General features: G+C 39.9%; 2 protein-coding genes across 20 annotated transcripts in view; one reads left to right on the forward strand and one right to left on the reverse strand.

Moving 5' to 3' along the window:
- Positions 1–495, reverse strand: part of LOC119154232 (rho GTPase-activating protein 39-like) — a 67,531-nt gene extending 67,036 nt beyond the window's left edge. Inside the window, exon 1 of the mRNA XM_037401521.1 lies at positions 361–495. The gene's annotated coding sequence lies outside the window, so the exon portion shown is untranslated. The remainder of the gene's footprint in view (positions 1–360) is intronic.
- Positions 496–1,068: 573 nt separating this feature from the next.
- The window catches only part of RBM39 (RNA binding motif protein 39), a 31,662-nt gene continuing 8,303 nt past the window's right edge, over positions 1,069–24,427 (forward strand). The window contains exons 1-14 of one of the 19 annotated variants that reach the window (XM_037401526.1): positions 1,069–1,181; positions 4,476–4,538; positions 4,761–4,833; positions 5,787–6,182; positions 6,404–6,457; positions 10,079–10,270; positions 15,451–15,516; positions 15,615–15,668; positions 17,062–17,179; positions 17,782–17,934; positions 18,469–18,606; positions 20,235–20,300; positions 21,200–21,404; positions 21,601–21,678. In XM_037401526.1, coding sequence (XP_037257423.1) covers positions 6,429–6,457; positions 10,079–10,270; positions 15,451–15,516; positions 15,615–15,668; positions 17,062–17,179; positions 17,782–17,934; positions 18,469–18,606; positions 20,235–20,300; positions 21,200–21,404; positions 21,601–21,678 — 1,099 coding nt within the window. In that variant the 5' untranslated portion in view covers positions 1,069–1,181; positions 4,476–4,538; positions 4,761–4,833; positions 5,787–6,182; positions 6,404–6,428. The other 18 variants (XM_037401535.1, XM_037401528.1, XM_037401530.1 and 15 more) reach the window with 18 other exon arrangements.

Raw genomic sequence — 24,427 nt, forward strand, 5'->3', positions numbered from 1 at the left:
GGTTTTCATTCGGAAATCTACGGGCTTGAGTCCTTACACCTTAATTGGTTTAAATATTTCCATATGCAATAGCAAAGTTATAATTTCAGGAGGCAAAGTCTATTTAGAAGTTCTCTTTACACTGTTTCAGATTTGCAGGACAAAGAAGGAATAACCTAAACCCCCCAGCCGTTATTGCTTACTTTGTGCTGATTTCAACAGGACACCCACCCAATGTTATCTGTACTATGGTGAACAATTGGCCAAAACTTACTGCATATTATTAAATTTAAATAAAAATGAGACATTTTCTGGGCACCCACGGGAAAAAAAGCACTGTTAATGAGACAAGCAGGTTTTGTTTCACAAAACGCTACTTACTTTTTGAGTTAAACCTTTCAGCTTCAAGGCTCCAGTAACCTGCAGAGGCTTGGACCAAAAGCCGCACCAGAATGCCAGGTCACTGACAACTTAAGTTATACTTGGGCTACGTATGGGGTGACTCCCGCGGCCCCACACCGCCCCGCAGAGGCGCCGAGGGGAGGAGGGGGACTGGGCACAGGCCGGGTGGAAGCTGCAGCACTCCGATGCCACAAGGAAAGGGACTCGCTGGCCCAAGGACGGCGCAGAGCTCCCTCAGAATGACTGCGAGGGAGTACCCCACCCACCCCTCCACTATCTCTGCCCCTCCGCCCAGCCCCAGACAAGCGAGCGGCAGCGCTCTCGCGAGAGCGCAAAAACACATAACAGCCCCTCCTGTCTGCCCAAGTCTCGCGAGCGCTTGAGTCACCCCTTCCGGGCACGACATCTCGCGAGAGGCGGCGGGCACGGGGGGGCCTTGTCTGGCCCTGGGTCTCGCGAGAGCCCCTGCGCCGTGCGCTGGGCGCCCCCGTGCCGTGCGCGGAGTCTGCGAGCGGCGAGACGCGGCGGGCGCCATTTCGGGGAGCAGCCGCTGGTGCCAGAGCCGGGGCCCAGCCCGGGTCCGGGGATTGCCCGCCACGGTCGCGCCGCTCCTTGCCACCTGCCGCCTCGGAGCTGGCCGAGCGGCGCCGTTCATCTGGGGATTAGACGCCTGGAGAGGGCTCCTGAGTCCTCGGGCCCATCCCCCAACGTCAGCACAGCCAGCGCCGGAACCGGGAGTCGTTTCTGCCGTCGCTGGACCTCGGGCGCCCGAACGAGGACAGCACCCACCCGCAGCGCAGGTAACTGCCGGGCGGGGGACTGGGCCCCGCCGCTGGGCGAGCCGCGGCCTGGCCTGCGGAGGGCTGTGGGCCTGGCCTGAGGGAGGCCCGGGAGGCCTGCGCCCCTCCCGCCGCCATGCTCGCGTCTCTGGTTGGGCGGCCCCGTCCTTCGCCCGCGAGGGTCGCTGCTGGCTTCCCCGCCGGTGTCCGCCCCGCGCCCCTTTGGGGCCCGAGCGCCGGGCGAGCTGTTCCCGCCCCAAGGCCGCGGCCTGGCCGTGCGGGGTTTGGGTGTTTCTGTGGCCACGTAGCGGGCGATTCCGGCTGTCTCCGCCGCGGCGTTGTCCCTCCCCGAGTCCCCCCACGATGGCGCTGTGCGGGGCGGCCAGCCCCGGCCGGCGCGGGGTTCCGGCCTTGCTGCCGCTATCGCGGCCGGAGCTGACGGCCCAGGCGGCGCGGCAGGGAGCGGCTCTGGGCTGTTTACGTTGGGACGCGGGGCGGGGAGCGGCGAGAGGCGGGCCGCCGCGAGCGGGCGGCTCTCGGGGCTTGGCGGCCGGCGCACGCAGGGGCTGAAGGCCTTTGGAGCGTGCGGGTAAGGTGCCCCGGCGGAATAGAGGGTTGGTTCTAGCGCAGCAGTCTGTTTGAGGACCCGAACTCGTTATGTTACGGTGGTGTAGGGAGTGTGCGGAGGATTGCGGGCGGGAACCTGCTGAACAAAGGTGCGTGTGCTGCTGAGAGCTGAGGTCCCCTCCCATCGACGTTCTCCCTGAACTTTTTTGATGCTTTTCCAGCAGACTCCTTGCAAACCAAGTGTGGAATTGTCATTTGGTGCAATTTCCAAAGCAGAGAATTTCAAGAGGACTTTTTAACTCCCTTTATCTAATACAACACAGCAAAAATAAATGAAATCAGCCGTAAATACTGGCTAGATTAGTAGCAATAAATTTCACGTCCCTTTGGGTTTTCTGTAGGCCCACAAAGTTTCAAGTGTTTTTTCCCCTTGGTTGTTTTGATGTTGGTGGGGGAGAGGTGGTCGCTGGGTTTTGGTTTTTGGTTTGGGGTGGTGATGTTTGTTTTCTGTATAGAGTTGTCAGATATATGCAGCTCTTCTGAAGCTGAAGGGCTTTTACGAAAATTATTTTGAGCTTCTTCAGTGTTTAATGAAAGATACTTGAAAACTTGCCATGATATTCTGCTCACTTGGAATTGAACTCTATTTGTGATTCTTTTTAAAAAATCAGCTTTATGTGGAGCATCGTTATATGTATTACATTAATTACATCGATAGTAGGTCTATGTCATGTGAACAGAAGGTGTGACAAAAAGGTGGTAGTGTACCACTCAGTTTGTACAGCGTACAAAGGGCACAGATTGCACGGGGCGAGATCAAAGGTCCGTGTAACTCAGAATCTTGACTGTGATGGTGGCAAGCAGGAAGTGCATAAGAAAAAACAAACACAGGGCAATCATACAGTGATACTTTTTTCTCTGCTCTTAGTTGTCAGCTAGCTGTGGTTCAGGGTCACAAAGCATGTCTTTGTTTAATTAAAAGCTTTTTCTGTGAAATTTTGTGGGTTTTTTTTTAACCCTGCCTGTGTTTTTTTCTTTGCTAGCATCCACAGTGCTCTGTAACAGTGAATTCCATGGCTAAATGCTGTGTGAATAAGGACCTTTGTTTTGAACCCACTGGATGATATAGTTCGTTCACTCTTACTATTTGGGTGAATGCAGCAATAGTCATTCCCTATCCACTTTTCTAAGCCACTCATGATTTGGCAGTCTCTGTAATGGCTCCCATCCCATCCTTTGGCTACCCCTCCTCAGGATGAAGAATCCCACCCCAGGTATAGCTAGATATGTTAGGTAAATTACATGTATGAAAATACAATTGTGGGAATTTCATTGCAGAATCCTGGGTTTGGCCTGGTGCTGTTTCATGGTGCTTAATCATACTGATACACTTGTTCATACCAAATACAAGTAGAATGGTAGTGAATTAGGTGACTTCAAAAGCTGTATGTAAATACTGCAGTGAAAAGTAAAATTGAGCCATTACATAAACTAAGGAGGATTGTATTTGTGATAGTACTATACCCCGAGAGGTAATAACTTGAAAACAAGATTAGCATACCTTGGTTAAGTAATTGAGTATGAACTTCCAGTGCTCTGATATTGCTAAAGGATTACGTTTTATTCTTGATTGTATTAATGGGTGATGATCACATGTAAGTGGGGGAATGACTTGGTTCTTACATGTGTTATAGCTCTGGTATAATACTCTCAGTTATGAGGCTGTGAGTGAACAACTTAAAAGTATCTTTGAATGTTGGAGCAATTTCATTATACTGGTCAAGTCTCAGGACAGCACAGTTGTGGCAATGCCTGTAACCAAGGTGAAAGAATTAACTTGTATGATAAAAAATCCATTTTATGGCACACATGCAGGAGAATCTTCACTCTTGGGCCATCTGAGCTGGATCTAGAGGCCTTGCTATTTTTGAGCTTAAAGAAAAAGGAGAGAGACTGTTTTAATAAGAGATTTGGGGAAGTTGAGTCTCTATATTCTAATGCAAAGGGTCTTGAGAGGTACTTACAGCATACCTGCATAGGGAAAGAAAGTCAAAGCTCAAAGGGATCCAGAGTATAATAAACAGAAAATTTTATTAGGGGGTTGAAGTTGAAAAAGAAGAGCAATGATGTTTAAAAAAAAAACAACTTTGTGGTGACTAGTGTTACATGGCATGGTGGATCTCAGACTGGATGGATCTTGCGTATGCTTTAATAGCTCTTAATGCTTGAATCATAACTGTTTCTTCTGTGCCCCCCCATTATACAGGAAGCTGCATTTCTTAAAGGCCATAGTGTTCACTTTTAAGTCTACAGACTACTAAATGTGATGGTAGTAAATGCTCAGAAGCTATGAACAGGTTTGCCTGAATGTGTGTGTTCTTCACATGCCTCTCTTGGGTCCTTTGGTCAAGTTGTAGTACTTCTCAAGATGGCTGCCAGACCGTCCTTTCTGTATCATAAATGATCTGTGCGATTTGTTTTGAAAGAAATAGGTGGAATACCTCTAGGGTTTCCACTGGCTAACTGTGTTGAATAGCATTTTGATGTTTACAGCTACAATTGCTTTGTGTCATGTTCTTATATTATCTCATTGGGCAAAGCTTCATTCTAGTTCTTAATGGAAACGTCTTCTGAGACACTGCTCTGTGAATTTGAGCTAATGTAGTGATGGCCTCTTAGGCAAAAGTCTTTGGGATCTAAAGCACATGGGTGTTTACTGTCTCAGGTGGATTTTGCTTCTTCTTTCAGGTGTCCTGAAAAATGGCTGATGATATTGATATTGAAGCAATGCTTGAAGCTCCTTACAAGAAGGTGAGGAAGATGTGCCAGTGGGGTCCTGTTTACCTTAAATTAGCATTATTCATGAAACTACTGCTGAACTGTAAACTAACATCCCTGGAGCCCTCATGATTTATCTTACTGGAGATGCATTACATGTAACTTACAAGTAAATATATACTGTTAATGTAATTATATTGTGCAGTAGTTTCACTTCAGCGTGATGAATAAATGCCCATCTATCTCTCTTTGTAGACTTGCCTAACGATATCTCACCTCTACTCCCATGAATTCACCTTTGATTCCAGTGTGAACTGTCAATCATAAGGTAGTAATTGAGTGACGTATCGCTGTACCGTGGTCCCCTAGGTTTAAAAACACAAAAACAAAACAAACCAAAACCAACAACAACAAAAACACACAATCACCGACCAACCAAAACAAAACAAAAAAAACCAAAACAAAAAAACCAAAACAAAACCCCCAGAACAAAAAACCGCAAAAATCTCTCCTAAAATTGCCACGTCCAGTTTGGTATAGCAACAAGGTGAATGCAGTGGTTTGGGAAAACAGCAGGGTTCCAAGAATAACTTTTTCACCAGTCCCATGGCAAGTAAATACTTGAACAGTCTGCTCGGTGCAAGAAGAGTGAGACTTACTTTTAATGCAGAAGACTGGTGGCGGTTAATCTTTTAACAGGGCAGATGAAAATCAATTGCTGAGTGAACGAATTTACTGAAATTCTTGGATCCCTGAATAGAATGTTCTTAGCAAGCAAAAGACAGTATCACAGTCTGCGGTATCATTCTAAAATAAGCTTTTGTATTCTGTCCTAGTTGTTTAATTAGGAAATGTCAATTCTTATGCAAAATTTTTATCAATTAGCGTAGCGATGTCTTATATAAGCCAGCAGCAAATGAATACTGTCTTTTTTTGTTTTTCACCAAATGGTGAAGTGTTAACACTATGCATGCTTTAGCTCTGGTTTTGCAAGAAATGTATATTAAGTTTAAGTCACTTAGGAATTGTACTTTTGATGTAACTGATGTGATTAAACTGTAAAGCAAGTATATAAATTATATAGCAGCTATTGTTAGTCTATTCTGCAGTGTTTATTACAGCCATGTCATGAATTTTGGATGAGCATTTGTAAGTTTTAAGTGGTATATTTAGTTTATGTAATATTTAGCAGTTACGTTAAAATCTTGAAGAGAAATTTGTAAATTGTTATGTTAAAATTCTTGTGTCCTGGTTTAACATGGATATTTTCCATGTAAACAGGTATGGAAATAGGGAATGTTTAGGCTGGACTGGTGGATTATTGATGACTTTCTTGGGAGTCGACCTTACTAAAGCAGTGTGAATCCCTGTTTGCTTCAGGGCGAGATGTGTGACAGAGGTGACATCAAGCTCTTACAACCCTTCAGCGAAAATGAGTGAAGATCTCGGGAATGGCATCGGTCACAAGAAAACCATAGTGGCTGGCTGCTAGCGTAGCCACTGGGGCTTAGGCAGAGATAGCCTTGGTACTGATCAGAGGGGCACACAAACCTGAAACTTCCTCTTACACTTTATAGAAATAACATTTAACCACTTGAGTGCTGAATTCTACAGGATAACTTGCTCTCTGAAGCATGTAAGGAAGTATCTACAATTTAATACACACTTTTAAAAGATGTAAGTCTTGTATTTTGTATTTGTATGACTTAAATTTAAGCAGCAAAGTGGTTAAACATGCCTACCTAAATTTTCTAAATCTTTCCACATTAAACTGTAAACAAGTAATTTAGTATTAAAATTTTTGTTTTGTATTTTCTTATTCCTATTCCCATTACCCTTTGACCACTTGAAATGTTTCCACTTCGTCCTCACGATGTTCTTCTATCAACCCTGCTTAGGATGAGAACAAATTGAGCAGTGCCAATGGCCATGAAGAACGCAGCAAGAAGTAAGTATTTTCTCAATTCTCTGCTCTTAGGGGGAGGCTGCTGATTTTTGTGAACTTGTGAATGCATGTCAGTAGTGTTTAGGGAAATAAAAGGGAAAAATGGGTAAGTTTGGTACTTGTAGTTGCTGCAACCACAGCGATTTTGAAATTTTCTTTTGTTTACAAATGTAGTTATGCCCTTGTCACTGATGTCATAAAAGTTGTGGAAACATTTAATGTTAGCAGATAAAAATACAGACTTGGTAGGTTCAACATAATTAGTTTCTTTTTTGTTGCTTTAGCAATGGAGTGTAATTGCGTTTTAAAAATATCTTTGGTGTACCATTTTATGTGATTTGGAACAGTTAAAAACATTTAAAGATACTGGTGCCTTCTTGAAAAGGTTTGGGGTGTTGGAACCCCTCCCTCTATCCCTTTCTGCTCCAAAATCTTCTAAACTTTTTGTTTCCAATCTAAATTTTATTAAATTATAGTATAACCTGTTTAAAGAACCGGCGTACAAGCATACATTTTCAAGAAGCATAATTCTGGGGTCTGCACATCTGATGATGACCTAAACAGTCTGAAATCAAATTTGAAGTTTGAGGAAAAATGCCTTGCATAGGAGTGTGTCTTAAATATCCCTCAAAAATGGAAGATTTTTCAAGTCTGTAAAATAAACTCCTTACCTTACAGGCATCATTTGGTGATGAGATAGTTGATATAGGAACACTAAATACGAATTTGATAGTTGAGTAAACAGTAGCCAGTGCATTTTTGTAATATACAGCAAACTTAAGTCAGCTTGTGTGCTGTTGTCATGATCTGAAATCATACAGATGGAATGCTGAAGGAATACAAAGAACATTCATTTCTAGGTATATAAATATTTTGCAAAGAAGAAGTTCAGTTCCAATGTCAGCCTTACGTCGGACTCTTAATAATGTAGAATTGATTGTACATTATATCTGCGTTCTAAAAAATACCGTAAACATTATTCACTTGCTAAATACTGAGACCTCTAAAACCTCATCAAAGGCAGCACCTCTTAGTATTTTTAAGTTCTGAATTTTTATTGCTTTAAAAAGTATCTACATGGCATGTAAAACCCTGCTTCTGTTTTGATGACTAGTCTCAAAATATAAACTGGGATCTAAAAGAGAAGCAGTGTTTTTTAAATTTTACAACTGGTTCTGACCTTGATTCATGGTAGAATGATGAGAACACTGGAACGTATTTCGGTTAATTTTCTTAGTTGCTAAGCAATGACATTAGTTATCTTTCTGCCCACAGTCCCATTTTCAAGTGGGACCTGTTTACTCTTGAATTTGCATTTCTAATTCAGAAAAACAGTAAACTAAATTTAGGAAAAAAATTACATTGTAAAATATAAGAAAGTCAAGATGTTAGTCTTGCAATGTTATTTGATGTGTGGAGTTTCATCTCTTTCTGCTTTCCTAATTGTACCCTTGTGTTTGTTCAGAAATATTGCTCAGTGGTATCTCCTGATTCCAGTTTTTGGGTTAGCAATTACTGGAATGTTATTGTTGTCCTGTGGTTCTCTGATAATATGAAGCTTTTTGTCTGAGAACTTTGATTTGATATGGCTGTTGTTTGTTCTTTAGAGATTTAAGGGAACTACTCCAATTTTTTTTATGTGACTTTTGACAGTGTACTCTTGCTGAGGACTAAGGTGTATATAGGCTTTACAAGACTTCTTGCTTTGCTTATCTATGAAATTGTTGGAGTGTCTTTATATACTGCAATTGGGCAATATTTGAAAGAAGATTCAAACTGTCAGGAAAACCGTAATCCATGGCAAACATCAGCAACTAAAAAATAATGCTTGATTCACAGCTTACGATAATTGTCAAAGGGAATTGTTTAGGTTGGAGAAGACCTTTAAGATGATTGAGCCCAACCAGATGATACATTCTGGTTTAGGACTTAGAAGGATTAAGAATCTGCATTTTTACTAGAAGTCTGTGCTGTATGTCCAGTTTTATTTGTGATTGGAAGGCAGAACGTAGATCTCTACTGTTGGGAGTCTTTGCATACAAAGAGGGCTCAGCTCACGTTTGGATACTGAATAGTTACTGTCTTTACTGAAGACTAGCTGCAGTTACTAGCTACTGGTACTGGGCAGTATATTGAGCTACAAGTTAGTAATTTTTGGAGCTATAATGGTAGTGTTTTAGGGTTTTAACTTAGGGGAGATAGTAGGAAGTGATGGATCCTAGAGGAGAGAGACTATGTGTGCCTGTCACAGAGTGCATTACAGTAGGAAGTGTATTTAAGTGATGTTGATGTAAATCATTCTGGATTTCTGGGTGGTGTCATCAGAGGTTGTGAAGCTTTTGAATAATCTGGCTTTGATTCAGCAGCTTCTCTGTCCATACAAAACGTTAGAGAAACTGATAGTGTATTGTAGATGAATAATCAATTAAAAATGAAATATTCCAGTTTCTAAAACCAAATCACAAGATGCTTCTTGTGAGAGAAATACTAAGATAGTTTTAATGAGTCTGCCAAGGTGGAGTTTGGAGAGCAAAAGCTGCCAGTGATGATTAGGCTTAGTTAGATGTGGTAGCTGAGAGATTTTTACTTCAGTAATTGAAACTAACTAGAAGTCTTAGATTATACATGGCCATGGAAAGTAACAGGGATGAACTGCTTTTAAAAAAGGAGGGGGTGGCATACATAATTTTTAAGTGTATGAGTGACCACTTTGGAAAAAAGATGGTATATGTAATCAGAAGGCCCAAAAGGAGGAGAGGAAAAATTCAATACCAAAGGATGTTTTGAATTTCAAAAGTTTAGCAAAGTTTGTTATTCCCAAAATCTAGCTTGAGATAAATTACTGTCTGAAGTAATTGCTTGAGCATCTGTTTAATGTGTGTTTTGTGTATACATATACATGTATTTTAAAAACCAGGAGATTGTAAGTTTTTATGGACTGAGATAGAGAGGGAAAAAGGGAAGTTGCAAATAACCCAAAAATAGTCTGCCAAGAATGAAACAGTGGCTCACTGACTTTCAAATACGAAGTATAATTGACTTGGAGATTTTAGAAGTTTAGTTTTTTAATGGTTAAGATTATGAAGATCTCTGCAGTTTGCCTCAAACCTGTAAGAGCCACAGACTTGAAAAAGTAAGTGGCTTATGAATGGGAGCAACAAGTTGGAAGCAAAACTTGTAGGCAGTTTAAGACTGGTGGCAGGGAATATCAAGAGAAAACAACTTTCCTTTCCTTCAGACTTGCCTCTTTCTATTTTGTTGTGTTGTTTTCACTTTAGCATCTTGATGGTGAATTTAAAGTATGTTTGAAAGACAGATGAAGTACTGTATTTAGTATATACTAGATCTAATGCAGTAAATACTTATTTGAGTCCTTTTTACTCTTCCTGGAAGCATTCTTTAGTAATTACAAAATTTAAAATAAAAAAGTGCTTTGGAGCCCTTTATGTTGCTCATTATACTTTTTAAGAGATTGCTGATGTGCTTAACCACCTATTTAACAAAATAAACTTTTATACTTTTTCCTATCGGTGTCTGTGACATCAGGTTAGAGGAACTGTGGCGTGTGATGTCGATAGTAACACTGAGCTACATGTGTAACCAAAGATGTGTTTTTCTTTCTCAGGAGAAAAAAGAGCAAGAGCCGAAGTCGAAGCCATGACAGGAAGAGGAGCAGAAGTAAGGAACGCAAACGGAGCCGAGATCGGGAAAGGAAAAAGAGCAGAAGCCGGGAAAGGAAACGGAGCAGAAGCAAAGAACGCAGACGCAGCCGTTCTAGAAGTAGAGATCGCAGATTCAGAGGCCGCTATAGAAGTCCTTAGTAGGTTATTTATGTAGTGTTGAATGTGTGCTGCTGTAGTGTTTGATGTGGAAGCTTAAAGTTTCACTCTTTCTAAATTGGTTGTGAATCATCTCAGAAAAGAAGGTGAGAGGTTAAGGTTGAAGAGTGTCAAGAAGTATAGAATGAAAAAGAGGACAGTAATGTATCCACTTCCTCCTGCTAGTTTTCATTCTTATCTGAACACAGAAAGATACAAAAGCAAGTGAAAGAATGTGTACAACTGACTGAAAAACAGTTAGTCACAGAATTAAAATAGTAACAAGTTTTTCCTGTCCTAACTATCTTCACTATACGGATCTGACAGTTTTAACTGTCAAAAAATAAGTAGTCATCTGACATTGGTTACAAGCTCATACATTCTTTTGCTTGCATTAGTGAAGAGTTTTTCTGGGTTGCTGCTCTTAAACACTTACTGCATAAACACTTGCTGTGTTTATGCATCCAGACTGGAAGTGTTTTGTTTCAGTAATGCCCATGCATTGCATATTTGCCCTGCTTTTTCTCAGACTTGTTCAGAGGCTGTGGAAGGATTCTTCAGTTCCTCTCAGATCTTTGGCTTGATAGAAGTTCTGCTATAGGTAGTCCCTGACAGTCGTAAATGATTTCTCAAAACATTTCTTCATTGGTATTTATTCTGTGATTCCGCTGTTCTGTACTCCTGCTCTCCCATTTGCTCCCCATCACCTTTTTTTTGCCTTCAAAGTAGAAAAACAATGAGAACTGGGCTGTATGCTTGGCTTTCATTGTTTACCTGAGGCTGCTGTTTGTGTCTGCTTTTGTCTGGGTCTCATCTCAACTTTTGTCAGTTCTCAGAATGCAAGATCGTGTCAGAGGCAGGCGTATGAAAAGGATCTATTTTTTAAATCGTGGCATGTAATGTGATATGTGATGGAGAAATCTCTTGAGATATTTGAGAAGACAGTGTTTACCTTTAATACATTGCAGACTTCTATGGTTTTCTGCAAATTAATGTTTTTCTAAGTGGTTGGGTCTCATTGCATTCCTTTTAGTACTCATGGAATGTAAACAAAAGTTGCCTGAGATCTCAGGGTCTCATTTTGCACTAAGTGATCTGGATGTTGGCATTTTCATAATGCAACTCTGGGCTCTGCTAAGATGCAGTGGCATCCTGCGTTTCCATCAATAGTGTGTGCTTGGGGATCATAGAGCATATCAGCCCTGCTCTTAACTCTGTCTCAAGTATCAGGCCTGTCAGGGCCTCTGTGAAGCTGCTCTGAGCTTCAGCTGTGCACAGTTGATGTTTTCTACAGCTCTTTGTTACCTGTAAGATTGCAGTAGCTAGTTGAGTTGTGCTGGTGCCACTGATGCCAGACTGCCTCATAAACAGAGGATCTTGATCAAGATATGTGGAACCTGCCAGTCTTCTCAACTCCAATGTGGAGTTGTGTGGAGAGGATGTCCTTTATATCATCACTTGGTTGGGAGTTGCTGCATTCTCCTAGCTTTATTGGAACGTTTTTTGTTTGTTTGTTTGTTTTCTGTTCTCACTGGGTGAGAATTTTCTTCACCTGGAGAAATTTGGGAGTTTCAGTGTTTTGGGTCTTTGAAATAATTTCCTCAAGTAGAGGTTGAAATCTGGACATCACTGCAATAACCCATGCCCATTTTAATGCATTAAGGTATGTTGTGCCAGGAAGGTAAATGATTATGAGGGGTCTTTTTCATTGTTCTGATACTCTTCCATAGCTGTTGAGGCAATTTCTTTGGTATTGAGAGACAGTGAACAAAAAGGCGAAATAATCTAGTATCCCCTGAGGATACAAGGTTGTACTTACTGGTTTGGCAACCTTGTGTTCTCTGCTTCAGTTGCTGAATTGTTGCTATCATTTAACCAATTAGAATTTTAGTTTTTAAAATAGCTTAGTGGGAGACTGGTATAGGACGACTGTATGCATCCCAGAGGCATTGGTACTGACTGTTGTGTAGCCAGCAGTTGGTTGTTGCTAACTTGTAGGTCACGGATGATGCTGTTGAAGTGATACACATGCTAAAGTATTCAAAAATTCCAGTTTTGGCTCAGAAGGTGTGAAGGAGAAGGACCGCAGAAGATATGAGGGAAAAGAACTCTTAATTTCATGTTCAGTACTCTTCAATGCAGAGACTTGCCTTTAAAAGCTGTTTAACAGGTACTGACTTTCTGGGAGACACAAGTTCTGGAGATTAAGCCTCCTGTATCCCAAACAGTCTCCATAGCAGCACCATCAACTCAGTGTTTCAGAAGTGACTATGAGGATGCTCTCACTGACTGGAGAATTTGTATCTGGAATCTCATCTTGGGGCTCTTCACACAGTTCTGAGTCAGTATTACTGCAAGCAGTGTTGTAGTTGACTACAACATCTAGTTCAAAATGCTTGATGGCTGTATTATTTTTTTTTTCCACTCCTCTTCCTCCTTGTTATCTTTTTTGCTTTATAAAGGCCCTTTTCCAAGCCAGTGCCTCTAAACCGAGTTATTTTTGCTGTTGGGGGTGATGTGGAAGCATCTGCAGTAGTGGGAAGAGAGGGTGTAGTATAGGTAATTATGAAGGAAAAGGAGACGAGTGCTTACAGAGTACCTGAGGACTTTGAATTTGTCATGTTTAAGCATAAGATAGTGATTAAATGTTATAATGTTTTAAAATGGAGTGATTGGCTTGCATTGCTTTGTGTTCACAGGGTTTTTAAATGTTACTCTTCTCACATATCTTGTCCCTTATGTCTTCTACAGTTACTATTAGGACTCTTAGGAGGAAGAACTGGACCACGTAGTCTTGCTTAGACACCTCTCTGACATCCCAGCTACTGCTGATGTACAGTAGAAGTCACTGTCCTGTTGCTATTCTAGAATCCAGAATTTGGGCAAAGCTGCTAGGAAAATGGGGTCATGACATGAGGACTGAAAGTTTGTTGTGATTCTCTTGGACTCTTGTTAGCCAAAGCTTGCCTTGTCTCTTTTGTTGAAAGTCTTGGATATGACTGAGCAGGTGAAAGCTGATATTTTACTGTCTGTCTTCTGACCTGACTATTGTTCTTGGGCCACATGGCATCACGTAGGGTTAGGAAAATGTGTACCTAGCTGTGCTTTGGCCACACGCAGGACTTAGTGCACTTTGGCTTATAAAGAAGATAACCCGTAGACATAAAGATAAATCAATTGTGACTTGATGCAAGCAATTCTCTATAGAAAAACCATCCTGCAGGACACTGTTAAAAAAGGATCTTCAGAAGGTAGCTTGGGTGCTCGGTCTGTTCCAGTGGTCTGTTACAACTTCAGTCTGCTGGGTTTTTCTCCCATGCAGTCATGTAAATAAGATACTACTTGTTTGTCAAGAGTGAAACCTGAAAGATACTTTTGGAGTTGTGTTAGTTTTTTGTTGTTTCCCTGAAGCTGTACGTTTGAAGACTGGTACTGTGTATCCTCTCAGGTTTTTTTTCATTAGGTTTAGACAAATAGAACGTTTCTTCCATGGTTTCCTTAAAAGCTCATGGTCTTACTGACCATAATTTAGTTGGTCTGCATGTTAATATTCTGGAGTCACTGTAATTGGTTTGCCTTGCTGCATTTGAGTTGAGATGAACACAATGTTCTATATCAGGATGTGTGAAGATGCAAGGTAATTCTATCTCTGATAAGAAGCCAGCTTCTGGAATTAGTATCAGCATTTCCAGATGCAGCTTTTGGCAGTATGTGTCACAGACATTGGAGAATGTGAATGGATCCTCTCAGCAGTCATTTGTTTGAACTTGAGTAGGAAATGGAATAATTTATCCTAGGGGAAAAAAAACCACCTGTTTTTGATCAATAGTGATCTCATCTCAACACGTGCGTGGGTTTTATGTCTTATTTTATCTTAATAAGTAGTTTCTAAATTATTTTTTATTATTATTGTTTCCCCAGTGTTACACAGGGCCTTATTTCCCTTGCTTTAACCTGACCAGCATGGTTTTGGATCTTGGCCCACTACTTCCCCATAACATGTTTAAAAATGGGCATCCTCCTCCTTGTTGTGGATGCTGAGTTAAACTATAAGCATTGCTGCTCCTCTGAGTAGCCAGAAGACATTTTCTCAGACAAATTTGTTGGCTAAATGAATTTAGTGAAGGGCCACTTAATGTCTTTAGACTGCTGTGTCTTTCAGGGTGTTTTCACATCAATTTATAGCTACAGCAGAAAGAATCAGTTCTGTGCATGTGGAAAGGCAAACCCCCTAGCATTCAGTCTGCAGCACTGCCTCTGCTGTTTGGTGGAAGCACAGGAAGAATTTAACAGATGGTGTTCTTTGCCTTGTATCTGCAAGGATCAAGTTCAGGGAGAACATGATAGGATGAATCTTACTATTCACATCACAGTCTGTTAGCCTGTGCCACAGTAACTGGCAAGAGAACTGTCTTACATGGAAGCAGTGGGCAGGTTGCCATTTGTTCTAACAGCCTCTGAAGTCTGGAGAACTAAAATTAGATTCAGCCAACAGATTGGGTTCCTTCTGTGGTGACCTGCCTGTATAAAGTTTACTGCTGGCTTTAAATGATTCTGTGTTTTGATGTCTGTTAAGAACTTTAAAGGAAGCTGCGTTTATGTATACGTAGCACTTAAGTGGCTAGAGCTGAGACATTAGCGAATGTGTCCTCTGTGGATGTCTGCCGGAGGCTACTTTGGTTTCCACTTATGCCTTACGCTTCATGAAACTTTCAGTTTTAAAATGCTACATTTGAGCAAATAGTCCTGTCAGTATCACTTTGCTTAAAACTCCAAGACTGAGTTCCAAGCCATTAAGGTACTACTTTGGTGGTCATCAGTAGGTAGAATACGCATGTGGACAAAAAAACATGTAAAGAAGATTACAGCAGTAACTGTAGCCCAGAATATTCTGCACATACAGCTCGATGTGTCTGGCTGGCTCATGATTCAGTTCTTACTTGGAGTCCTGCATATTCTGGAATTTTGTGATACAGATGAAACTGAGCAGGGAGCATATTCTGTGCCTTACGGTTTGGAGTACTGCATGTAGCTTATGCATGCTGTGGGTGCTGCTAATGGAAAATGTTTGCAAATTCAGGTGCAAGGGTGGGTGAGCACTTGCAGTGGAATTTGAATACAAACAGGAAATACTGATTTCAGGTATGCTGGTGAGTAATGTCTGTCTTTGCTTCTGCCATAGTTCTGGTCCAAAATTCAACAGTGCCATCAGAGGGAAGATTGGTCTGCCTCACAGCATCAAATTAAGGTTTCTGAGTTTTCTCTGCTTTTTATTGCTTTGTTAATAGGTTTTGTTTAAAATCGGACTGATAAAGTTTTTCTTATCTTCTTGATATCTCTTTATAGCAGACGACGCTCCAGAAGCAAAAGTCCTTTCAGAAAAGACAAGAGCCCTGTTAGGTAGGAATTTTATGTACATTTGAGGGTTGGGTTTGTGTTTTTTTTGTTTGTGGTTTTTTTTCCCAATTGAGGTTGGAAAAGTAATGCTGAAATAATGCATGCCTACTTGCTTTGTGGCTTATGCTCACAAGTAATGCAGGGATTCATTCAGAAAGCCCATAAGAGGAGAGTATTCAAGATACATTGCTTTCTCCCCAGGTCATAAACTTGTCTATTCCCCCCCCTCCCCGCCAATAACTGTGTGCAATTGTAAATAACGTCAGTTTGCAAAACACATTTGTGTTTCTGTATTCTCAGTCTTTTCCCTGTTACTTGACATTTAAATTAGCTAGCTTTTCTGCACAATCTTACTTAAGAATCTTAAGTATGGAATGGAAGAGTATAGTACAAATGCTTCTTTTTCCTATTGAGTATGTATTAATGTTATTTATAGAGAAGCCAGGTACTTTTAAAATCCACGAGGTGCTTATCCATTCTTAGGCTTCTTATTTAAGGGAATTGGATTTAGATAGCTGCTAATGAGATTATTCTCTTAAATTAATGCAGTTAAATTTAACCAATCTTGCTTTGTTCTTTTAATTATTAGCAAACTCTTGCTGAGATAATTTAGTTTAAATTTTTCTTCTGTATTCTCAGTGATTTCCCCCCATAAAAATATAAATACTTATTACATGACTGGAAATTTAGTTGAGGATCTGGCATGCTAATTCCGTCCTGTACTTAATTTATATTTTGAAGCTTTTAACACCTCAAAAGCAGTGCATCTAATTTCAGCTAGCCTCAGTATTGAAATAAAATTAATCTAGTGTTTCTGGTGTCGAGGATGAGCGTAATTACTCATGATTCATACTTATTTGTGGGTTAACAAGCTGAGACTATAAAATGAGGACTGGGAGCTCTGTTTGTAGAGATGTATTGTTTGTGGTGGCTGTAGTGACTGAGGTGACTGCATAGATGTAAGATTTTAGTTTGCAAAGCCACAAAAAGTTCATGCTACTTGTCTGAGAGTTCAGAAAGATAGTGTGTTGTAATTAATCCTGTTTTCCTTTGTTTTCCTGTCCTTTCATCTCACGTTTTTGACTGCAAGTTCTATAGTGGTACTGTTAGCTGTTCTGGAGAGTAGCAAAATGGCACCTCAGTTTTGTGGTCTCTGTACAGATTTCCAGTCATGTTTAATGCTTACAGTTGAAACAAGATGTTTAGTCATGTTGAGGAATTAAATATATTAATACTGGGGGTATTTCCTTCAGATCTTGACCCTGCCTTTTTTTAATATGGCAGGCATTCCCCCCCATCAGGTTTTGAAGTACTGATTATTTCAAGTTTAATGCATGGCCTAGAGATGACTTATCTTAAATCAGATTATTTTTTAACTGAACTTTCCTCTTTCCAGAGAACCTATTGATAATCTTACCCCAGAAGAGAGGGATGCTCGAACAGTATTCTGCATGCAGCTGGCTGCAAGAATTCGGCCTAGAGACCTGGAAGAATTTTTCTCTACAGTAGGGAAGGTAAATAATAGGGAGGTTGAAATGATTCTGAATACTTCTTCATGCTGTCCTGGTACAGGAAGAATATTCTGCAGAATTGTAAGCAAGTGGCTTTCTATCTAGGTGAAAAGGGCGAAACTACCAACTAATTCATAAAGACTGAACATTAAAATGTAATTTATCAGGAGTTCATTGTTCAGCATATGATGTGCTGCAAAACATGGCAATTCAATTCTGATTCCAACAACTTCATTTTTTAGAAGTTTCAGTCTTTTGCAGATAGATCTGCCAGTTACAGTGTAATTTAAAAATGTGTTTAACCTCCAGTTTGAACTTGTTTTGTTCCATCAGCTGTAAACTTCTGGCTTAAAGCACTACAGTGCTGCAAGTATTCTATTGCTGCTGTTCCAGTAGCATCCTAGATTTGACTTTGAACAGCAGCTTTTAATGCTAGCTTGCCTCTGGGATATGTTCGTTATAGCTTTATGCAGTTCTAGATTTGCAGCATAATTACAAAGCCATTGGCTTGGCAAATAATTTTCTGGTTATTAATACCTTTTTGAGAAATGGACTGCATTGTTTTTTCCTTTTTCTCTAAAAGTGTTTCTGTACTTGCCTTTCAGGTTCGTGATGTGCGAATGATTTCGGATAGAAATTCCAGGCGTTCAAAGGGAATTGCTTATGTAGAATTTGTTGATGTTAGTTCAGTGCCTCTGGCAATAGGACTAACTGGTCAGAGAGTCTTGGGTGTACCAATCATAGTACAAGCATCACAGGTAAGGAATTGTAAACCTCATTTTTATTCATGTTGAGTTGGTTCCTCTTCTATCTTGCCGGAAAACTTACTGTTTGAAAATTTGGTTATCATTGAATGTTTGGAAAACCGTAACTAGAATGATTATTTAAGATCATTATAAATGGACCTTTGCCTCCCATAGTTGACAGGCAACGAAAGCATTTCAAAGTGATATAAATGAATTTTGAAAACACAGATGTTAAGAAGGTAGTAATAAGGAAACTAACAGTGTTACAGGATTGTAGTATCTATTATGTACGCTTTCCAGCATATGTACAAATTGAAGTGTTAACTAGATAGAAGCCAGAATTCTGCATAAGGTTGTGCAGTTTGGAAGCTGTGCCCTCTATACTTGGTTGTGGTCTTGGATTTTGTAGGTTTTAAGTGAGTCTGATGGATATTGCGCAGATTAGAAAATAGCTTGTATCTTGGTGAATCTGGTAAATGTATACTGCTTATGTTAGGATTTTTAATTAGATTTTATAGAAGGTGAGTTTTTCTTTTTTTTCCTTAGGCAGAGAAAAACAGAGCAGCAGCAATGGCAAATAACCTGCAGAAGGGCAGTGCTGGTCCTATGAGGCTGTATGTGGGATCGTTACACTTCAACATAACTGAAGATATGCTTCGAGGAATTTTTGAGCCATTTGGCAGGGTAAATTTTAATTTGGCATGTTGCATTACAGAAATTTACTTGGAAATTTGGAAATTTGTTTATTTGGAGAACCTAGATTAATTGCAGAGCACTCAACCTCTGGAAACAATTAGGCTTCACACCTGCAAAAACACTTCTTTATTTTTCTTGCTCTTCAGTGCTTGTTACATCCACAAGGCTTTAGATCCATAGTTAGTACTGGAGAACAAATGAGAACCCTGATTTGTGGTGTGGTCCAGTGATTTTGAATGGTAGGCTTTACAAAGGAAAACTGAGAATTCAGTGAGTACCTAAAATTATTAAAACAAAACAAAAGGAATGAATCCCTGTGTCATATCCTGCTTCTGTAGCATGTAAATATCTGCCCCCTGCTATGTGATTGTGAGTAGGGGCTGCATATCATAGGTTAAAGCACAAAGAACAGAATCAGGTCTGAGTTCTGTTCACTGTGCATGTCATGGTTTCATCTGTTTCATAGGATTTTTGCTGAAGATTCAGCTCATGTTACTACAGTGATCTAGGGTATATCCCATACAGCTCTGACAGAAGGCTCCTTCTACTCCTGATCATTAGGCCCCAGTTTGCTGCATAGTATTGTTTTTGCAGAGAGAGTTATGAAAGTGAGCAGATCAAATCTGAAGTTCCCAGGGGAGTTATAATAAATATTAGCCCCACTGTGCTAAGGTATCATGGGTATATCATTACTACCTAGATTACCTAGGGGAAAAGGTAATATATTTAATATGCTGCTTGGTTTTAAAATTTATTTTTTCTATTTAAGTGCATTGATTTCCCCCCCCCCCCCCCCCCATTTGGATATTAACCCTGCTTCATACATACTGTAACAGTACTTTGTCAGGGGCTTTATTCGGATTCAGTATGTGTATACCTTTAGTTCTGTTGTGCAAAAGCCTGCAAAATTGCAGTAATTCATTAAATTTTAATCTCCATGGGTGTTCTTGTTTTGTTTTCTCTCAAGGTCTGGCAGTGGGATTAATGTAGATTAGGAGGCTTACATGTAGAGCTGTGAAAGTGTTGCCTTTTCTTGATTCGATGTACTCCGGTCTTGAAGAACTAAATTTCTCTTACTTCTGTGTTGCCGTCTCTTCCAAACACTGTTTGATGGCTTATGGTTGAGTTACTAATATGTTTTAAATTCGGTAACTCTAAACTTCAAGGAGTTCCCATATGCCAATAATTATTTCAAATATGCATTTTTATTTTTTTTTTAAAGCCCCTGGTCAAAGTCATGCAACTTTTCTTACTGGGTAAAAAGGAGTTTCGCAGCATACAAGAGGCCATGACTATAGTGTTTCACTTAGGATTTGATGATGTCTGCATGCTCATTGTCTGCTGGAATGTTGCATCAGGACCAAGCCTCTGCCTGTAGCTGGACTCAAAAGGATAAATTGTACATCATGCTTCTGTTTTGGTATCAAATAAGTATCTGGTTGCCTATACACTAATTTTGACTTGAGGAAGGAATGAGGAACGGATTATTTTTTGTAAAAAAAAAAAAAAAAAAAAAAAAAATTATTTCACATTCGTATGTGTACATTTGGCAAGGCTGTATCTTGTGCTTTGCTCCAAAATGTCTTGATAATAAATAGCTTTATTCTTATTTTTAGATCGAAAGCATTCAGCTGATGATGGATAGTGAAACTGGACGCTCAAAAGGATATGGATTTATTACGGTATGACTAGAATTGCCAGACAACTTAGATAATTTGAGTGTAATCTTAAGTCTCAGCTTAGAAACATCATGTTGCAGGGCATGCAACACTGGCCTTTTTCTTTGTTTCTGCCAGTCCCTCTGTGCGTGTTGTGGTTGAACAATGCACACGTTCAGAATGGAATAGTGTACTTTGAAATCACTGCCTGGTAAAGCAATGCTGTCTTCTGCAGGCAAAGATACTAGTAAAGACTGGCATTTTCACAGTGCTGTGAAAATTATTGAATTTGAGCTTTTTAGAGGAAGTAAAATTTTAGAGGCTAAAATCAGTTGAAAACATCTTTCCTCTTTACCCTCAGGTACGTAATTTTGTGAACTTGGGTTTCTTGACTGTCATGGGGGGGGTGCGGGGGGGGGGGGGAAAGTCTTGTTTGGATCATCTGGCACTTGGAGACAAATAAAACCAAACTAAATGTATGCTAATATTTGATGGTTTTAACGGTGACAAAATATTTGTATTTTTAATTTGGTGTTAAGCAGCATAAAGCACAATATCTGTTAGGAATAGCCAGTAAGTGTATGGCAGTGACAAGGTTACAAAGGAGGTGACTGTCATTCTTGGAAAGTGTTGAAAGAGAACTGTAGTTATGACTTCTGTTGATTGCAAGATCTAGATAATTCTAACTCCAACGATAATACATATTTAAATATATTCTTATCTAAATATGAGAAAATAAATGTACAAACTTGTGTGTGTTTGGTTTAAATGGAAAATATGGAGCACATTTAAGTTGGCCTGTAGCTATTGTTACCTTAAATTTAGTGTTTCTCATGTTTACATAACTCTGGATATTAACATGCAGTAGAATTGTTGCTGAATCCTGTAGGCAGTATTACTGAATTTGTTTTTCTAATCTACAGTTCTCAGACTCTGAGTGTGCCAAGAAGGCCTTGGAGCAGCTCAATGGATTTGAGCTGGCTGGTAGGCCAATGAAAGTTGGACATGTAACTGAGCGCACTGATGCTTCCAGTGCTAGTTCATTTTTGGACAGTGATGAGTTGGAACGGACTGGAATTGACTTGGGAACAACTGGTCGCCTTCAGTTGATGGCAAGACTTGCAGAAGGTATGTGTGATGATTAATAGAGGTGTGAAAATACAGAAGTTAACAGGATTTGAATTATTATACCCCACAGAATATTATGCTGAATGCATGGAATGGTGTATTTAAACTTTTGACAACAGTTTTTGATACCCATGTTAGTGCATCCCTAACTGAGTGAAAAGTGCTTGCTGCAAGGTACTTTCACGTTCTGTTTTAGGTACTGGTTTGCAGATTCCCCCAGCTGCACAGCAGGCTCTGCAGATGAGTGGATCTTTGGCATTTGGAGCTGTGGCAGGTAAGAAATGATTAGCCGTTTTATTTTTCAGAAATACTTTATGCTTTATAATTTTGAGACAAGATACAGAAATGTATTTTGTGACCTCTTAAAATGGGAACATAGGTATTGCAGCATGTTTTACAAACTGTAAAATGTTGCAAATCCACGAGCAAATGAAAAGTGACAGTGTATGACAGCTTTGATGGGCGTGATTCACTTAGCATTTTTTTTGGCAAGTCTGTTTACTTAATTCATCCCAAACCTTCATCTCTATCTTTACTATTCCCTGTACTAATGGGGACTTTTATGTTCTACTGCAGTGTAAATGTTGACTCTTAAAACTGGTAGGCTCATAATTCGAAGGGGATTGACCCCTCTGAAAAAACAGCTGTGCCAGGAGCAAGAAGGTTCATGGGAGACATGGCAACTAAGACTATGGTAGTGTTAGGTTTATACAGTGTGTGTCCTGGTGAGGAAGGACACTGTGTTAGGGAATTTGTGTGTTGCTTGGAATTTGCTATAGTTTGACTGTTCTGCAAGTGGGTATGTTGGAAGTGTCACTGAGACTTTATTTTGTTGTGAGAGGGAATGATGCTGAGCATATGATGGCTGCTGCTAGTTCATAGGTGGCCTGAACAACAAAACTCTTCAAGAGGGCTTCAGAACTGGAGCAATGAGTAGTGTCCTAGAGGAAATAAGTAACGTACAGTGGAATGTCTTGTTCTTAGTTTTTTATTAATATGAGAATAAAGGGCATGAAACTGTCATAGCAGTAGAAAAGACCTGAATATCACAAATAACTTGGGGCTGGAATGTGTGAAAAGTGTTAGGAAATCAACAAAGAATAGGTAGCATTGGTTGGTTTGTCTTCCGGCAGAGTTTGTGACAAGTGATTCAGTCTTAAGATAACACCTGGATCACGTTACTGAAGTTCAGGTGTAGTTTTGAGAAGAGCATACACATGAAACTTGCAGACACTTGCTAAAAGAATGCAATAGGGTTTTCTTATAGATAACAGTCTTGGAAGGAAAAGGAACTGGCTAGTGAAAGAAAAATCTGGGTTGAGGAAGAAAGGTTGAGGTTTTTCTATTTGAGAAGGAAAAGATGAAAAAGACAAAGATAGTTTTTCCTATCTAGTCCAGAAAGAGAAGGATGGATAAACAACACTGAAGTCAATCACCTTTAATGTGCTTGATAAAGTGTTGTGACAGAAATAGTTGTAAAATAAAATGCCAATCCTTTTCCCCACCCCCATATTTGAAATGAACAAGCCAAAGAAATCCAGACTCCCCAAATCAAGAACATGGCCAAAACTGTCTGACACAGCTGAACTGTTGGGATAGCATGGAATCAGTATGAGACAACATGGCTGTGAAGGAATAAATGATAAGGCAGAATACGGGTTTTTGAAGAGTATGCATGTTTAGTACCTGTAGAAATTGGTAGGAACAGCACTGTTTATTCTACTTGTATTGTACAAAAGGAATAATGCAGATGTGCAACTTAAGTAACTTGGTAAAAAGCTTTATCTTTTTCCAACCATAGTCATGAGCTATCCCCAGAGTGAGATTTGGTTATGGATTAAAGATCTCTTTACTCTTGTTAGAGAAAATTACTACCAGGAATTATGTCATTATGGGAGACTTTAACTTCCCTGATACAGATTGGAGAAGAAATGCTAGTAATAATGGTGGGGCCCAGATATTCCTGGATGTGATATCCGACAAATTTCTTCATCAAACACTCACTGACTCATGAAGAGGGGATGCTATTTTAAACTCATTTTGGTAAGTAATGGAGATGTTATGGATGAGAATAGAAATGACCATTGACTTGAGAGATCATTAGTTGCTCAAGTTTAAATGGAAGGATAAACAAAACAGGTCTGTAACTAAGGCTTCTGATTTCAAAAGTGGTGGTTGAAGAAACAGGGCAATAAAGTTATCTGGTCTAACTAGAGTATTTGAACAGGCAGGATGTCGAATGTTTCTTCGGTTCCAAATTGTTAATGCCGTATTGGATCTGTCTTCCACAGAAAGAAGAAACAGTCCTGTTAGAAATGGGCTCCACACTGAACTGGGTGGTTAACTACCTTGAAAGAAATAAGGAATGAGCACAGAGCCTGTGAAGAATAGGAAAAAGGACTGACAATAAACCAAGATTTTTAGTTTGGGAAATAGATAAAATGAAAATTACCTGCCAACAGTCAGATTGAGTTAGACCTTGTAAAAGACGTGAAAGCATAGTTAAAGATTTACCAACTCCTGAAGAGAACAAAAAGGAAGCAGGGCTGAGGTTGAAGGAAAAAAATATATTCCTGAGATGTTTCAAAAGAATCTCATTGTCTTGGGTTGTAGTAGGGGCACTGGTCATAAAGTTTGCAATTTGAGGAAGGTAAGCTAGACATAGGTTTGTTTGGGTTTTTTGGTGGTTTTTTTTTTTTTAAAAAAAAGGAAATTACTCACAAGGTGGAAGCAAAGCTAAAAGTAATAGCTGAACATACTCAGTTCAGAGTAGTAAGAAAACTCCCATCAAATCTGTGAGGAATAGGTATATAAAATAGAGTTCTGATATCTGGTATTGTCAATAAATATTTTAAGTCTGTGACACAGCTGGAACATTTTCTTCTCTCTTTTTAAGTGAAGGCAGTCTAGAATTAATCTGGCCGGTTTTCAGTCCTGTTACTCTTGACTTCACTTATTCAAAAGTCATACTAAACATGGGCAAACTGCAGAATGTTATTAAAGTATAGCATTTAAAGATTAAA

Source organism: Falco rusticolus, chromosome 10 (genome assembly GCF_015220075.1).
Source record: "Falco rusticolus isolate bFalRus1 chromosome 10, bFalRus1.pri, whole genome shotgun sequence".
Classification (NCBI taxonomy): Eukaryota; Metazoa; Chordata; class Aves; order Falconiformes; family Falconidae; genus Falco; species Falco rusticolus.